The sequence below is a fragment of the Eulemur rufifrons genome, chromosome 8, assembly GCF_041146395.1.
Source record: "Eulemur rufifrons isolate Redbay chromosome 8, OSU_ERuf_1, whole genome shotgun sequence".
Taxonomy (NCBI): domain Eukaryota; kingdom Metazoa; phylum Chordata; class Mammalia; order Primates; family Lemuridae; genus Eulemur; species Eulemur rufifrons.
The window spans coordinates 17,203,676-17,222,371 of record NC_090990.1 but is presented as its reverse complement, the minus strand read 5'-3'; the positions used below and the strand labels follow the sequence as shown (position 1 = coordinate 17,222,371).

General features: G+C 41.7%; 1 protein-coding gene and 1 pseudogene across 1 annotated transcript in view; both read left to right on the top strand.

Moving 5' to 3' along the window:
• Nucleotides 1-657: 657 nt before the first annotated feature.
• AUNIP (aurora kinase A and ninein interacting protein) overlaps nucleotides 658-18,696 on the top strand; it is a 26,253-nt gene continuing 8,214 nt past the window's right edge. Inside the window, exon 1 of the mRNA XM_069479601.1 lies at nucleotides 658-836. Coding sequence (XP_069335702.1) covers nucleotides 759-836 — 78 coding nt within the window. The 5' untranslated portion in view covers nucleotides 658-758. The remainder of the gene's footprint in view (nucleotides 837-18,696) is intronic.
• On the top strand, nucleotides 10,542-11,447 carry LOC138389247 (3-hydroxyacyl-CoA dehydrogenase type-2 pseudogene; annotated as a pseudogene).

Here is an 18,696-nt window from a genome sequence, read left to right as displayed (position 1 = left end):
AAAGGGAACAGGATTTTATAGAGTAGGGAGGCTAAATATACATATTTAACAAGCTATAGGATCATGAATATTTATGAAGAGAGCGTGCATGTGTAATTGTGCTTTACACCTCCCATCCCTTCATGGCTGGGAATTCAGTTTTAAGCTTTTCTCTGGGGTCCCCTTGGCCGAGAGGGGTCCGTTCAGTTGCGGGGGTGGTTAGGATTTTATTTTTAGACCACCTCTACTGCTTGACAAAAACCAGCACACCGGCAGTTAATGATTACTGTGAGAACAAGTGGTACTGGGCAGCAGGAAGCGAATGGGTATCAGGTGCACGCAAATAAAGGCCTAGTCAGAATTTACATCGTGTCGGTCACCAAAAAATGCTGGGATACTAAAATCTCAAGGGGCTCGGTTACATATTTACAGCAAGAAATCTGCAATTCGGCAAAAAGATGCACATTCTTGTCAATGTGGAGAGCCGTTCACACAGCAGTTTCCGGAGTCCAGCTCCTGACCGAGCAGATCAGGAAGAACACCCACGCCCGGGCCGAGCCGGAGCCCCCCACGCGCGAAAGAACGAGCAGCGTTGTTGCTAACGCGGAGGCGTGGCTTAGAGGAGGGGGCGGGGCCCGCGCCAGCGCGGGGAGGCCGCGGCGTAGCTCCGCCCCCGGCGTTGGCGCGAGATCCAAACGGCTGTGGCGGCCGCTCTGGTTGCTCCCTGAGGCGTCGCGAGCCCGGCTGGCCCTCTTGCTGGCCTGGTCTCCTCGGCAGCCATGAGGCGGAGAGGCGCCGAGGAGGAGGCCTGCGGCGTGTGGCTGGACGCGGCGGCGCTGAAGAGGCGGAGAGTGCAGGTGGGACGCCGGCGGGTGGGAGGCCCTGGGGCGTTCACGGCGTGGAGAAGCGGGGGCCAGACTCGTGCAGAGCGCGGGAGAATGGTCACTGGAAAGGCCGGTACTGGGGCCCTGTTACGTCACTCCTGTCGCCTCTGTTTACCTCCATACTGATTGAAGCCCGCAGAACATTAAAGATCATTTAAGGTGGGGTGACAAACTGTGCTAGTGATAGTGGTATGTGTTGTTTGCTTCGTACAGGAAGTATATGTGAAGAAATTGAGCACAAATTGGAAAATTCTAGAGGTCATGAGTCCAAAATCCTCCTTTTACACAGTTTTGAACTGAGACTTGGAGGGGGGATATAAGTAGAGTGAGGTCACAGATGGGTTAGTGTAGGAGCCAAAGTATATCCCAGTTCTCTTTGGTGCTAAGGATGTTTTTATTTTTTAACCGTTGCTTATGAATCACATTTGCCGGCTTGATTTTGTAAGTATAACTAGGTTTGAAAAAAGATTATTTTCTTCTAGTATGGAAACACGAACATCTTAAAACTTCCTAAAACACTCATTCAGTAAAGACGTGTTGAGATCAGGCATGGGGGCTCAACGCCTGGAACCCCAGCGCTCTGGGAGGCCGGGGCGGGAGGATCTCTTGAACTCGGGAGTCCGGGACCAGCCTGAGCAAGAGTGACCCCGTCTCTACACAAATGGAAAAATTAGGTGGGTGTGGTGGTGTGCGCTTGTAGTCCCAGCTGTTTGGGAGGCTGAGGCGGGAGGATTACTGGAGCCCAGGAGTTTGAGATTGCAATCAGCTGTGGTAACGCCACTGCCTTCTACAGAGCTAGGGTTGAGTGTTGTCTCAACAAAACAAAGGGAACAGACCCTCTGACCCTCGGGGTGAGAATTCCTCAAATTTGCATATGCATCCACGTCCCAACATCTCAGCCTTTACTAGAAGCGTTTTGCAGAGACTTAAGCTCCCAAGGAGTCTGCTCAGTTGAACTCAGAGCAAACTTTCCACCCTCTCCCCATGCCTGGAAACCTTGCTTGTCCCTGTGTCTCCATATCCCTTTCAACCTAATTCTAAAAGAGTGGGGGAGGTTTTAAAGAGACAGCTTCTAATATATTTTGCCCTTTGGAATCACTGGAGCAAAGAATGTTATCTGTTTTTAAAATTAAGAATGTGAAATATATAACGTTGTTCAGTAAATACAGAATTCTTTCCCTTCTGTTTAGTAGTTAGAATTTGGGTCACATCAGGAATCTGAAACACATTCTCTACAATGTAGGTATTCCTCAGAGAGAATCTAGCAACTTGCTTTTGTCAAGTATTTTGGGTTAACTAAGCTTGTTAAATCAGCAATTTAAAGTTATCTTGCTTTCTTGGCAGTCTTTTTGTTCTTCTCTAGTTCCTGAGTTAGTATGCAAAAAAGTATGGGCTATATTGTATTACAGCACAGAATGGTAACCATTTTTTCCCTCAAATATAGGGGAAAGGGCTAATCTATGGATGGTAAGAAAATATATATATTTACCAAAAGTGGTCAAAATGTGCAATGGTTATTGAACTAGGAATAAACCTTTTTATGCCATTAGAATACATTCTTGAATGACAGGGGATCAGTGGGAAACCTGTATACCAGTTTAATTTAGAAAGAGGAGAGAAATGGAAGAGTTCAGGAGTTAGAAAAAGGGAATATCTCACAAAGGAGAGGAGAGCCAATATTTGTCTCTATGTCTGTAACTCTTATACCCCAAATCATGCCTTTTTTCCTAACAGTGTTACGGTGAAAACATTTGTCTTTTGATGTAGTGCACGACAGGTATGCAATCCTCTCTCCAGGATCTCCATGCCCTCTTCCTCCTCTGATTTCTGGAGGCCTGAACCTATGACCACGTTCACTAACACCATTTTCCCTTCTTGTTGATTCCCAGAGGCACTTGTTAAAAACTTTGGTTCCTGACTAGTATCTGTTACTCTGACTTTCAGACTTCCAGCTAAGGGTAATAAAGCTTCCCTTTCACAGGATGTAGAAACATGCCTCTTCCTAGAGTGGCTATCAAATAGGTATATAATCCTTTGAGTTTTAATGTTGGAGATGGATGGGCAATAGCTAGTGGCTAGTGATTTAGAAGACATGCCTCTTCCCACATCCCTGAACAGAACTGTCTACTATTTTGGGGAGAATGAGTGGTTTGTAGTTCAGCCAGTAGACGATAAAGGTCTATGTTTGGAGTTGAGTTTGCTTCTCTGCTGGTCTGATTACCCACAGGCATGGCATCTTTGACTTTATGGTATGGAGGATACTAGATTTGTTTTCATTTCTTTTTTATATTATGAAAGTAATATATGTTTGTTAAAAAAAAATCAAATAGTATAAAATTGTGTCAAGTAAAAAAAGGCCTCACTGGTGGTAGCTACTGTTAACAATTTGGTATCCTTTGAGATACTTTGTATATGTATATGAACATATACATATTTTTGTTTCCCCCACACATGGGGAAACACATCAAATATATTGTTCTGCTACTACTCACCTTTCACTAAATATATGGTGGAGAACTTCCCATGTGAGAATATAGGTTTTCATATAGGTTTGTTTTGTTTTGAGACAAGGTCTTGCTCTGTTGCTTGGGCTAGAGTGCAATGTCATCATCATAACTCACTGCAACCTTAAACTCCTGGGCTCAAGGAATCCTCCTGCCTCAGCCTCTCAAGTAGCTGGGACTACAGGTGTGTGCCACTATACCTAGCTAATTTTTTATTTTTTGTAGAGATGGGGTCTCGCCATATCGCTCAGGCTGGTCTTGAACTCCTGGCCTCAAGCAATCCTCCTACCTCCTCCCAAAGTGCTAGGAGTACGGGTATGAGCCGCCGCGTCCAGCCTAATGTGGGTTTTTTTAAAAAGCTATTTTAATTTACATGATTTTTAAATTTTATATTTTAACTTTGCTGCCTGTATATTTATCGAAAAATATTTCTAAGAGAGGTCTTTCTGCACATTAAAGAGGTAAAAAGATTTAGTATATGATTTGTATATTTGCTGTCTCTTGTATTATATTTTAAATGTCATAATTCAAAAAAAATTGCTATTTCTTCTTTACCTTTAATATGATTTAGTTTCATACCCTTGAAATATATAGCAGAGAAAGGAAAATGTAAAGATAACAGAAATTTTGGCTGAGTCACCAGTGGTTTCTGGAGCAGCCTTAGTGGAACGCTACATGCCACTCTGATATTCAGCAACTTTTTTTTTTTTGAGACAGGGTCTCACTCTGTCATCCGAGCTGTGTGCAGTAGCGTCGTCATAGCTCACAGCAACCTTGAACTCCTGGGCTCAAGTGATCCTGCTGCCTCAACCTTCCACGTAGCTGGGACTACAGGTGCATGCCCATAACGCCAGGCTAATTTTTCTATTTTTTATAGAGACAGGGTCTTGCTCTTGCTTGGGCTAGTCTAGAACTCCTGACCTCAAGGAATCCTCCAGCCTCAGCCTCCCAGAGTGCTGGGATTACAGGTGTGAGCCACTGCACCCAGACTTACAATTTTTTTTTTTTTGAGACAGAGTCTTGCTCTGTTGCCTCAGGTAGAGTTCAGTGGCGTCATCATAACTCACTTCAATCTCGAACTCCTGGGCTCAACGATCTTCCTGCCTCAGCCTTTAGAGTAGCTGGGACTACAGGTGTGTTCCATGACACCATGATGCCCGGCTAATTTTTCTATTTTTAGTAGAGATGGGGGTCTCACTCTTGCTCAGGCTGGTCTTGAACTCCTGAGCTCAAGCAGTCCTCCCACCTCAGCCTCCCAGAGTGCTAGGATTACAGGCGTGAGCCACTGTGCCCGGCCAGATATTCAGCAACTTTACTAACATTCAGTCCATCAGCAGAGTCTCTGAATTTTGCCTTCAAATGTATTCAGAATATTATTTCTTACTATTTACTGCCACCACGACCATCTTAGCCAGAGTGACTCTTAGCTTACTGTTAAGTTTAATCCTATCTCCCAGTGAAAAGCAATCTTTTTTTTTTTTTTCTTCTTTTTGAGACAGAGTCTCACTCTGTTGCCCAGGCTAGAGTGCTATGGCGTCAGCCTAGCTCACAGCAACCTCACACTCCTGGGCTCAAGCAATCCTCCTCCCTCAGCCTCCCGAGTAGCTGGGACTACAGGCATGTGCCACCACGCCCGGCTAATTTTTTTTATATATATATTTTTAGCTGTCCATATAATTTCTTTCTATTTTTAGTAGAGACTGGGTCTCGCTTTTGCTCAGGCTGCTCTCAAACTCCTGAGCTCAAACGATCCACCCGCCTCGGCTTCCCAGAGTGTTAGGATTACAGGCGTGAGCCACTGCGCCCAGCCGAAAAGCAATCTTTTTAAGGCCTATGAGACACCGTCTGGCCATATGTGCTCTCTTATACGTTTTAGACCTTGGCTAGTCCTCTTCTCTTTCACTGTGCTCCAGCCATACTGGATGTTCTTTAAGCCAAGTACGCCCCTGCTTGTGGCTTTCTTAACACCTCTGCTTGAAATACATAGGGATTAGATAGTCACATGGCTCATCCTTCATTTGTTCAAAAGTCAATTTATCAGTGAGTCTTCCCTTAACCACCATAAAATAGCAACCTTTCTTTTATCCCCATGCCCCATACTCCCTTACCACCTTATTATTGATTTATTTTTCCTCGTAGCACTTTTTGCTCTCAGATATACTATATACTGTATATTTACTTGTTCATTTATCGTCTTTTTTCTCCTACTAGAATGACAATTCCTTTAGGCAGTTCTTGAAACAGTGTCTGGCTCATAGTAGGTACTCAGTAAATATTTATTGCATGAGTAAATGAACAAATGAACTAATCTATCTGGCCTTTGCTTTCTCTATCTGTTAGATAGGGTTATAATTGCATATTCTTTCTTTCTTGCTCTGTTCAGAGTATAAGTGGGAGAACTTTGAGCTTTTTAGAGCAAAGATTGACCGAGGACCTTTAGGAGAATGGCAGTTAAAGTGTATACTTAACAACCCCCCCATACTTACTGAAATGATTTTCACAAAGATAGAGAAGAAAAGTTTATTTTCATTGGAACTGAAAAGTCTCAATAAAAATACTGAAGTCTAAAATAGCAGCACTATTAAGGTCTGTACTGTGGGACTAATAAAGTTTTGTAAATCTAACTTAAATGTTTATCAGTATGATCTTTCCTTTATGTAGTGGCTTATGGTTGTAAAACTTTTTTACATGTATTATTTCATTTAACCTTCTCAATAGCTTTGTGAGAGGGGTGAGATTATCCCTATTTTACAGATGAAGAAATTGAAGTTCAGAGATAATTGCTCAAGATCACATCAGAGTAAGCGTAGCTCTGAGGCTTAATTCCAGGTTTTGTGACTCCTGGTCCAGTGTGTTTTTTTCATAATGTGTAAGATGTCATCAGACAATAAAAAGATGAGTAAGATAGTTTCAACCCCTACCTAGCATCAGGGCATAAGATAAATAATTGTCAGATTATAAATGCCTTGAAGCATAATGAAATTGTTTTAGGGGCTTAGAGAAAGATGAAATTACATTTTATTATGAGTGGAAGAATGTGGTGGTTTTTAAATATGTCCACAAGTTCTTCAATATCCACTCTTTAAAAGATGGAGCCTAATTCTGCTCCCCTTGAGTATGGGCTGTATTTAGTGATTCTAATGAAAATGGAATGTGGTAGAAGCATAAGTGTTAGAATTCCAAGGCTAGGTCATAAATGACATTGCAGCTTTAGCTTTATTCTCTCTTTGAGGGAAGCCAGCTGTCATGTTGTGAAGACACTGAAGTTTCAAGCTCTATGGAGAGGTCTATGAAGTGAGGAACTGAGGCCTCTTGCCAGCAGTTGTATGAATGAGGAAGTCATCTTGAAAGAGGATACTGCAACCCTGGTTGATATTTTTTTTTAAATATAGAAGCAGGGTCTCACTCTGTTGCTGGAGTGCAGTGGCATAATCATACCTCAATATAGCCTTGAACTCCTGGGCTCAAGAGATCCTCCTGCCTCAGCCTCCCAAGTAGCTGGGATTACAGGCAGGAGCCACCACGCCTGGACCCATGTTGATATTGTGAATGCAACCTCATGAAACTGTGAGACAGAACCACCCAGCCAGGCATCCCAAATTCCTGATGCACAGAAGTTGTGAGATAATAAATGTTTGTTGTCTTAAGCTGCTAAGTTTTGTGGTAATTTGTTATGCAGCAATAGAAAACTAATACAGATTTTGGTCCTAAAGGTGGGATGTTGCCTAAAATGTGGGAGTGGCCTTGGAATAGGACAGTGGAAGGCAGCCAGAAGGGCTGTGAAGAGAAAGCTAGTGAAAGCATGAAGAGCTTTTAAGGAAACTTTCTAGCATTATGATGGCCTTTGAGGAGGCTGTGGGTGAGGATTTAAAGGAAAGTGGGAAAAATCTTACTGGAAACTGGAGGAAAGATCCTTGTTATGTAGTGACAGAAAGTTTAACAACATGGTTGGCTATAGTGAAGTGAAAGGTAGAAAATGTACCTAATGTTACCTAACTGGGTGAGCTAAGGAGATTTCCAGGTGGAGTGCTGAAGATGTTCTCTGGCTTCTTTTTGCTTATGATAACAAAAGCCAGAGGAGAGAGATAAGCTAAAGAGATTTTTGTGAAACAAAAACAGAACCTGGACTTGCTGGTTTTGAAAATTCTCAGCCTCTCCAGGTGGCATACAATGCTAAAGTTGAGAAATTGCTTCTGGGAAAAGATCAAATCCTGGGGACTGTCAGGAATATTTGATTAAAGATAAAGCCAAAATTGAGCCAAGATCTTCTGTTAAGACCTTAGAAAGTTAAAGTTCTGGCCCACGTGGTGGCTCACGCCTATAATCCTAGCACTCTGGGAGGCCGAGGCAGGTGGATCGCTCGAGTTCAGGAGTTCGAGACCAGCCTGAGCAAAAGCGAGACTCTGTCTCTACTTAAAAAAAAAAAAAAAAAAAAAAAAAAGAAAGAACTTAGCTGGACAACTAAAAATATATAGAAAAAAAAATTAGCCAGGCATAGTGGCGCATGCCTATAGTCCCAGCTACTCAGGAGGCTGAGGCAGAAGGATTGCTTGAGTCCAGGAGTTTTGAGGTTGCTGTGAGCTAGGCTGATGCCATGGCACTCTAGCCTGGGCAACAGAGCAAGACTCTGTCTCAAAAAAAAAAAAAAAAAAAAGAAAGTTAAAGTTCTAAGGTGATTACTTAGAGAACTATTTAGTCAAAGCACTGAGACTTATAAGAATCTTTTTTTTTTTTTTTTTTTTTTTTTTTTTTTGTTGAGACAGAGTCTCACTTTGTTGCCCAGGCTAGAGTGAGTGCCGTGGCGTCAGCTTAGCTCACAGCAACCTCAGACTCCTCGGCTCAAGCGATCCTACTGCCTCAGCCTCCCGAGTAGCTGGGACTACAGGCATGCGCCACTATGCCCGGCTAATTTTTTTTTTTTCTATATAGATTTTTTAGTTGTCCATATAATGTCATTCTATTTTTAGTAGAGACGGGGTCTCGCTCAGGCTGGTCTCGAACTCCTGACCTTGAGCAATCCACCCGCCTCGGCCTCCCAGAGTGCTAGGATTACAGGCGTGAGCCACCGCGCCCGGCCTATAAGAATCTTAAGGGTGTAGTTATTTAGTAGAAGCTGAAGGTAAAAGAAGGCTTATTTCTTAGAGGTTTGTGGGTATGACTTTTCATTAAGGAGTATACCCCAAATAAGATTCACAGAGTTTTAAAGAAATTGCAATAGCATTAACACTGCCAGCTTGGGTAGAAAAAGTGATAGGACAAATGAAGTCTTGGGAACTCCAAACTTCTACTGGAAGGAAGCAAACTGAAAAAATTACTCAGCTGCAAACATAGGATGACTTAGAGGACAGAACCAAGAGCTCAGAGGGAGAATTATTCTGTTGCAGGAGCAGGACTTAGTTCTAATCAAGGAACTTTTAGCATTTGCTTGGCTGGATTTGAGAATTGCCATTGACTGATGACCCATCTGTGCTGCTTTTTTCCTCCTTTTTGAACAGGAATGTCTATAGCAGTTATGCTATTCCTGTTCCACAAGTGTAAGTCAGGTATATTGAGGGAAGATACCTGTCTCTAGTTCACAGGCTTATAGATCTAAAGGAACTGTACTTAAACTACACTCACGGACTTCATCTGTACCTGTTTTAGATGCCAGTATCCTCCATTTTGGGCTGATGCTATAAAGAGATGAGACTTTGGTAGGGTTTGTGGAGAGAGTGAGTATATTTTGCATATGGGAGGAATGGAAATAGTTTGTGGTCAGAGGGTGCACTATGATGGTTTTAAAATATGTCTGCTCTCTTCTCTTTAACTTAATTCCCCTACCCTTAAGTTAGGACTGGATTTGGTAACTTCGCATGAATAGAATGTTGTCGGAAGTGACAGTGTGATTTCTAAGACTGTGTCATAAATGGCATTGTGACCTCCTTCAATTGCTCACTCTAGGGGAAGTTAGCTTCCATGTTGCCCTATGGAGAGGTCCATGTGAGGAACTCAGGCTGTCTGCTAACAGCCATGTTAGAGAGCCATCTTAGAAGTAGATCGTTCAGCCACAGTTAAGACTTCAGATGACTGTACCCTGAGCCAACATCCTGACTGCAACCTCATGAGAGACCCTGAGCCAGGACCCCCAAGCTAAGTAGCTCCTGTATTCCTGACCCTCAGAAACTGTGTGAGATAAATGTTTATTGCTTTAAGCTTCTAAGTTTTGTGGTAATTCATTACACAGCAGTAGGTAACTAATACAGATGATGTTAAGAAAGGCTTTGTGAATAACAGTTGGAGACTTAATTGCCCACTTTCAGTTATGGATAGAACAATTAGAGATTAACAAGGAAATAGAAGACTTGAACAACACTGTAAACCAAGTATACCTAACAGACATATGTATAGAATAGTCCACTCAACAACAGCAGAATACACAATCTTCTCAATTATACGTGAAGCATTCTTCACAAATGCTAGCCACAAAACAAACCTCAATACTTTTAGAAAGATTAAAATCATATAATGTATATTCTTCATCCATAATGGAATGCAGCTAGAAATCAGTAACAGAAGGAAAAGTGGAAAATTCATAAATATGTTGAAATTAAACAGCACACTCCTAAATAACCAATGGGTCAAAAAAGAAATGAAAAGGAAAATTAGAAAGTACTTTGAGATAAATGAAAACAAAAACACAATGTACTAAAATTTATGGGATGCAGCTAACATCATGCTTAGAGGGATATTTATAGTTGTAAACACCTATATTATAAAGAAGAATCTCCAATCAGTAACCTAATCTTCCACCTTAAGAAACTAGAAAAAAAAGAACAAACTAAACTCAAAGTGAGCAGAAGGAAGGAAATAAAATTCAGAGTGTAATAAACGAAATAGAGTAAAAAAATTGAGATCAAAAGTTGGTTCTTTGAAAAGATCAACTAACTTGTCAGACCTTTAGCTAGACCGATCAAGAGTAAGAGAGAGAATAATCAAATTATTGAAATCAGTAATGAAAGAAGGGGCATCACTACTGACCTTACTGAAATAAAAATTATATGGGAATACTATAAACAACTGTATGCTAACAAATTAAGAAAACCTAGATGAAATGGACAAGTTCCTGGAAAGTCACAAACTATCAAAGTTGACTCAAGAAGCAATAGATACCTTCCAATGAGAAGGCGGGTGCAAGATGGTTGCGGCGTGTCAGAGCGTGAGGGCTTGGTCGCAGTAATAACCGGAGGAGCCTCAGGCCTGGGCCTGGCCACAGCGGAGCGACTAGTGGGGCAGGGGGCCGCTGCTGTGCTGCTGGACCTGCCCAGCTCGGTTGGGGAGGCCCAAGCCCAGAAGTTAGGAAAGAGCTGTGTCTTCACCCCAGCCAATGTGACCTCTGAGAAGGACGTGCAAGCAGCCCTGACTCTAGCAAAAGAAAAATTCGGTCATGTGGATGTGGCTGTCAACTGTGCAGGTATTGCAGTGGCCATCAAAACATACAACTTAAAGAAGAGCCAAGCCCATACCTTGGAGGACTTTCAGCGAGTTCTCAATGTGAATCTCATGGGTACCTTCAATGTGATCCGCCTAGTGGCTGGTGAGATGGGCCAAAATGAACCAGACCAGGGAGGCCAACGTGGGGTCATCATCAACACTGCCAGCGTGGCTGCCTTCAAAGGCCAGGTTGGACAAGCTGCATACTCTGCTTCCAAGAGGGCCATAGTGGGCATGACACTGCCTATTGCTTGGGATCTGGCTCCCATAGGCATTTGGGTGATGACCATTGCTCCAGGCCTATTTGGCACCCCTCTGCTGACCACCCTCCCAGAGAAGGTACACAACTTCTTGACCAGCCAGGTTCCCCTCCCCAGCTGACTGGGTGACCCTCCTGAGTATGTTCACCTGGTACAGGCCATCATTGAGAACCCATTTCTCAATGGAGAGGTCATCCGGCTGGATGGGGCCATCCGCTTGCAACCTTGAAGGGAAAAGGCAGAGAAAACACGCTCCTCTGCCCTATCTTCCCCTGGGGTACTACTCTCCAGCTCAGGAAGTAGCCATTTTGTAACTGTTCACCAGTCACCCTCTGTGCCTAATAAAGTCTCTATTTGAAAAAAAAAAAAAAAAAGCAATAGATAATCTAAGCAGACTTCTAACAAGTAAGGAGACTGAATGAGTAATTTAAAAACTTTCTGCAATGAAAAGCCCAGATCCAAATGGCTTCACTGGTGAATTGTACCAGACATTTAAAGAACAGTTAATGCCAATTGGTCACAAACTCTTTCAAAAAAATAGAAGAGGAGAGAACACATTCCAGCTCATTCTAAGGCCAGTATTACCCTGATACTAAAACCAGATGAAGACATCACAAAAAAACTGTGCCAATATCCTTTCTGAATACAGACACAAAAATACTCAACAAAATACTAGCAAACCAAATCTAGCAACACATAAAAAGGATTATAAATCATGGCCAAGAGGAATTTATCCCAGGAATGCAAGGTTGGTATAAATTTGAAAACCAACTAATATACCATATTAATAAGCATAAAAGACAACCACATGATTATTTTAGTGGACACAGAAAAAGCATTTGACTAACACCATTTTATGATTAAAACATTCAACAAACTGGAAATAGAAGGGAACTTTTGCAACTTGATAAAAAGGCATCTATGAAAACCCATAGCTAACACCATCCTTAATGAGGGAAGACTGAATGTTTCCACCCTAAGATCAAGGACAAGAAAAGATCTTGCCCCTCTATTTACCATTGTACTAGAGGTTCTATCCAATTTGACAAATAAATGAATAAAAGGTAACCACATTGGAAAGGAAGAAGTAAAACCATTTCTATTTTCAGATGACATGATTTTATATATAGAAAACCCTAAGGATTCCACTTAAAAAAAAATACAATTAGAATAAATGAGTTTGGGCCGGGTGCAGTGGCTGACGCCTATACCACTAGCACTTTGGGAGGCCAAGGCAGGAGAATTGCTTGAGGCTAGGAGTTTGAGACCAGCCTGAGCAAGAGCGAGACCCCTGTCTCTACAAAAAAATAGAAAAATTAGCCAGGTGTGGTGGCGCACGCCCGTAAGTCCAGCTACATGGGAGGCTGAAGCCAGGAGGATTGCTTGAGCCTAGGAGTTTGAGGTTGCTGTGAGCTATGATGACTCCATTGCACTCTAGCCCAAGACAGAGCAAGACCCTGTCTCAAAAAACAAAACAAAGCAGGAAAAAAAAAAAAAAAAAAAACCCAAAAAAACTGTTCTAAAATTAGATTAGGTGATATTTACACAACTTTGTGAATATACTAAAAACCACTTAAATGTATACTTAAATGGTTGAATTTTATGATATCTGAATCATATCTTGATAAAGCAGTTAAAATGAAAAGAAAGAATGGCTTTGTGGAAGAGGTGTTATTTAAGGTGAACCTTAAAGCAAGGGTTAGATTTTGTTAGAAAGCAAGAGGTGGGGGTGGCATTCTAGGGACAGTATGAATAGTGCCACAAAGGCAGGAAATATAAGGGATGTTTGTGAAATAGGAAGTGAAAGGGAGTCCCCACACCATGCTCACTTCTGACACGAGCTGCAAGTTTGGGAGTCCCCACAACCACTCCCAGGTTTCATAATTGGCTACAAATACTTGCAGAATTCACTGAAAGCTGTTATAATTATGGTTCTAGTTTATCACAGTGAAGAGATACAGATGAAAATCAGCCAATGGCATGGGCATATAGGGCAAAGTCTAGGGGAATTCCAAGCCTGAAGCTTCCAGTGTCTTCTCCCAGTGAAGTATTAGACAACGCTAACTGCTCTCAGCAATGATTTGTGAGAGTACCCACAGAGTACTGCCAGCCACAGAAGCGTACCTGAGCCTAGGTGTCCAAGTTGTTATTGAGGCTTAGTCACGTAGACATGGTGGTTGATTCACCTGCTAGGCTGAGCTTTGTTTCCAGCCCTATGGAGGTCAAGCTGATAATGCGTGGCCCAAATCCCTCCCCATAAATCACATCGTTAGCATAGATGATCTGGTGTGGTCCAAGGCTTCCAGGTTAAAAATGACACTCCTATCCAGTGGGACATTCCAAAGATTTAGAGATTGCCTCTCAGGAGTGAAGGGCAAAGTCCAGGCCTTGTTTTGGGTAATACTCTTTACTATATAGAGAGAAATTCAGTTTGGCCAAACTGTAGGGTATATGTTGGGGACTTGATATGTGATTAGGAGAGTAAACTAGTGCCATGTTGTAGAGTTAACTAGTGCCATATTGGAAATTCATGGAAGGCATCTGACATAACGGGAGCTGTCTCTAAGAAGATTAACCCAATGGTGATTATATGAGAGTATGTGGTACTCGAAAGGTAGGCTAGAGAAATTTGGAGGATATTGCTGAAGTTGAGGCAAGAAATAACAAGGGCCTAATCCAGAATACTAGAAGTTGAAAGATATTTAATTTTGTTGGATTATTGGTCTCTATAATCATGTCTGAAAGTGTAGTAATGCTCAAGAAGGATCCTAAATGGGCTTAGTGGGGGATCTCCTAGATGTTTTTAAGCTGTGGCTTTGGTCCCATTTTCTGCATCTCTTAGTGTCTCTTCCCTTTTAAAGGCCCTTTGCATCTTCAGATCTGATTATATTTAGGAGCTAGAAATTGGTACCTGAGTAGTAGAGGATGATTATAGGAAAAAATATAAAAAATATAACTTGAAATAGTATTTGGAAATTGGGAGAATAGGTGTAGTATATATAGGCTGGTTGTATGTATACGTAGTAATACTTCTATTAACAAAGTGAATACTTTCCAGGGGAATTCGGGGATTTGTTCCAGAGTAGGGATTCCTCCTCCAGTGCATTTCCATTGAGGCATTTTCTTTTCCTTCAAAATGAGCACAGTGCTCTTCTTTTATGGGATTGTCATCTGTGCTATTGAGAGGGACACATGTGGCCATTGCTATAATGGAAGTAGCTAAAATAAGGAAGATTTAAACAGATCTTCAGGCTGGGTGCAGTGGCTCATGCCTGTAATCCCAGCACTTTGGGAGGCCATGGGAGGATCTCTTGAGGCCAGGAGTTTGAGACCAGCCTGGTCAACATAGTGAAACCCCATCTCTACAAAAAATACAAAAAGTCAGCCAGGCGTGGGTGGTGTGTGCCTGTAGGCCCAGCTACTTGGGAGGCTGAAGAAGGAGGATCCCCTGAGCCCAGGAGTTCGAGGCTGCGGTGAGCTATGATCATGCCACTGCATTCCAGCCTGGAGGACAGAGCGAGACTGTCTCTGTCTCTAAAAAAAGTCTTCAATAAGTAGTACTCATTAGGGCAAAACTGATGGTAAATGTACTAAAACACTGTACTACAATGACTTCTGACTTGGATGACATCGTTTAAATGAGAAAAATCTCATTAGTAAGGAGCCCCCTTTTATGAGACTTAATAATGCTAGGGGGTATGTATCAGGTCTCCAATTTAGGAGTTGGGGTAGCTAGAAGAAATTTGCTTTTCTCTTCTCCCTGTTGAGTTTTCATTAGGTTTAGATGAAAAACCAGTGCCAGGTGGTTCAAGAGAAAATTCTTGGAATAATTTTCTGTTAGATTACTTTGGGAGGAAAACATTCCCAGTTCTCCGTGGGTGCTTCCATCCCATCTGTGTTCTGGACCTTACGTGTGACATCAATTATAGTGACAGGTGCTTATCTTAGCTTTGATCACAGTACTAGAAAAGCCTTAGTGTTTTTTGACAGCTTTGTTGATGTACTGAAAATATAATGAGTAGATATACATAAAACAGAAACAGGAATCTATCCTTCCTGTATATCTATCTTCTTTCTAAAATATTTATTGAATCGAGTACCTATTATGTGTACTAAGCTATATTAAGTTCTGTGGAAGATAGGAAAAAAAAGTATATGAATCAAATGTTGATCTCAGGATTTTGTAGGATGCTAAATCTTGAGATAGCAAGTGACAAATGGCCATTTCAGAAGAGGAAGAGGCCACACATGGCTGTGGGAATCAGGAATGCTTGGGGGTAAGCTGAAGATTTTGCAGCATTTCGGGGTTAAGTGTGAAAAAGGTCCTTTTGTGTGAGGCACAGAAGGGAGGAAGGTGGAGGCCATGATTGGGGACTGGCATGTAGCTGAGTATCATGTTATAAGATGCGTGGAGGGTTTTGGGGAGTGGAGAGAAAGGTAAGTGGGACTCATGAATGTGCAATCTGAGTCTACACTTTATGCTACAGAAGTAGAGAAATTATTGACAGTTTTAGGGCAAGCTGATATGATCACAGCTGTACTTCAAGATTAATCTAGAAGCTAGGTGTGGAATTGGTTGAAATAGGTAATGAATGGAGGCCTGACTAGCTAAGGCTAGGCAAGAATTTAGGAGATCCTGAACTAAGGTAGTGTGCTATTACTTCTGTAGGTCTGGAGAGTTTTGAAGCAAGTTTTGAATTAATACTTTGTTACTAATTCAACAGAACTGACTTATGTTGTTGGAGATGCTCAATGATGAGAATCTGGACAGCCCTCTTGATAAGACTGCTTAATCCTCCTTAGGGGTGTTTATTAGATAGCATCATCCTTTCAGGCTGACTTGATGAAGCGTGAGAGTGCTGATTGGAAAGGTTTTTCATCCTAAAAGTCATCAAATTAATGCCATGAGTGACTAAGGAGGAAGCGGGGACTTGGTGATGATGCTGTGAGTGACTCCAAAAGTGGGAAGAGAATGATTATGGGCCCTGAGAAGCATAAAGGAAGAGGAAGGATGGCAAAAAATTAAATAGCACTTTCATGTTTTCAAGCTTTGTCAGTGAGTGTGGAAAATGAGACTTCATACACAAATTCAAGACCAGAGTGACCGTTATGAAAAAAGGAAGTTGAGCCAAATTATTTACTTGATTTGAAGGTCGTCATGAATCATAAAAGAAAGAGGGAATTATATTGGTTTGAACAAACTTGTAGATAAATTATCAGAAGAGAGAAAGATAAAATGAGGGCTAAACTGAATTTAAATGCTGCAGAACCATGAGAACATTTTACCAAGGGGGTTGGTCCTGTAGGAACCCCATGCCTCTTAGGCAGGCTTTCTTACACAGGTATACCTCAGAGATACTGCAGGTTCAGTTCTAGACCACCTCAATAAAGCGAGTCACACAATTTTGTTGGTTTCTCAGTGCATATGAAAGTTATGTTTATACTATACTGTAGTTTATTAAGTGTGCAATAGCATATGTCTAAAAAAACAATGTACATACCTTCATTAAAAATACTTTATTGCTAAAAATGCTAACTATTTGAGCTTTCAGCAAGTCGTAATCTTTTTGCTGGTGGAGGGTCTTGCCTCAGTGTTCATGGCTGCCCACTGATCAGGGTAGCGGTTGCTGAGGGTTGGGGTGGCTGTGGCAGTTTCTTAAGATAAGGCAACAATTACGTTTGCTGCATCGATTGACTCTTCCTTTCACAAAAGATTTCTCTGTAGCATGCAATGCTGTTTATAGCATTTTACCCATAGTAGAACTTCTTTCAAAATTGGAGTCAATCCTCTCAAACCCTGCTGCTGCTTTCTTAAGTAAAGTTATGTACTATTCTCTATTCTTTGTTGTCATTTCAACAATATTCACAGCATCTTCACCAGGAATAGATTACATCTCAAGAAACCACTTTGCTCATCCATTAGAAGCAACTCCTCATCCATTAAAGTTTTATTGTGAAAGTGCAGCAATTCAGTCACATCTTCATGGTCTACTTCTTTTTGAGACAGAGAGTCTTGCTCTGTTGCCAGGCCAGAGTGCTGTGGTGTCAGCCTAGCTCACAACAACCTCAAACTCCTGTACTCAAGCGGTTCTCCTGCCTCAGCTTCCCGAGTAGCTGGGACTACCGTGCACACCACCATGACTGGCTAATTATTTTTTTCCTATTTTTGGTTGCCCAGCTAATTTTTAGTAGAGATGGTGTCTTGCTCTTGCTCAGGCTGGTCCTTGAACTCCTGACCTCAAGTGATCCTCCTGCCTTAGCCTCCCAGAGTGCTAGGATTACAGGTATGAGCCACCATACCTGGCCCACGGTCTACTTCTAATTCAAGTTCTCTTGCTATTTCCACCACATCCACAGTTAGTTCCTCCCACTGAAGTCTTGAACACCTCCAAGTTTATCAATGAAGGTTGGAATCAACTTCTTCCAAACTCCTGTTGAGGCTGATATTTTGACCTCCTCCCATGAATCTACGAATGTTTGTTTTTTTCTGTCAAGAGATGGGGGTATCGCTGTGCTGCCCAGACTGGTCTCAAACTCTAGCCTCAGTCTCCCGAGTAGCTAGGACTGTAGGCGTGCATCCCTGTGCCCAGCTAACCATGAATGTTCTTAATAGCATCTAGAATGGTGAATCCTTTTCAGAAGGTTTTCAGTTAACTTTGCCCAAATCCATCAGAGGAATCATCCACAGCAGCTATAGCTTTATGAAATATATTTCTTAAATAATAATAAGACTTGAAAGTCATAATTACTCCTTGATCCATGGGCTACAGAATGGATATTTTGTTAGCAGGCATGAAAACATCTCCTTGTACATCTCCATCAGATGTATTGTCAATTGTCAGTGAGTAGTAGGTCTCAAGAATGGGCTTAAAATATTGTTAACCATGCTATAAACAGATGTACTGCCATCCAGGCTTTGTTGTTCTCATTTATAGAGTGCAGGCAAAGTAGATTTGGCATAATTCTTAAGAACCCTAGGATTTTCAGTATGGTAAATGAGCATTGGCTTCAACTTAAAGTCACCAGCTGCATTAGCCCCTAACAAGAGAGTCAGCCTATCTTTTGAAGCTAGGCATTGACTTCTCTCTAGCTATGAAAGTCCTAAATGGCATCTTCTTTATATATATTGTCATCTACATTGAAAATCTGTTGTTTACTGTAGCTACCTTCATCAGTTATCTCAGATCTTCTAGGAAATTGCTGTAGCTTCTTAAGCAGGACTTGCCACTTCACCTTGTACTTTCATGTTATGGAGACAGCTTCTTTCCTTGAACCTCATGGACCAACCTCTGCTAGCTTCAAACTTTTCTTCTACAGCTTCCTCACCTCTTTCAGCTTTCACAGAATTGAAATGTGTTAGAGTCTTGCTCTGGATTAGGCTTTGGCTTAAGGGAGTGTTGTAACTGGTTTGATCTTCTATACAGACCACTTAGACTTTCTGCTTATCAGCAATAAGGCTGTTTTGCTTTCTTATCATTTGTGTGTTCACTGGAGTAGCACTTTTAATTTCCTTCAAGAGCTTATTCTTTTCATTCATACCTTGGCTATTTTGGTGCAAGAAGCCTAGCTTTGACCTCTCAGCTTTTGACATGTCTTTCT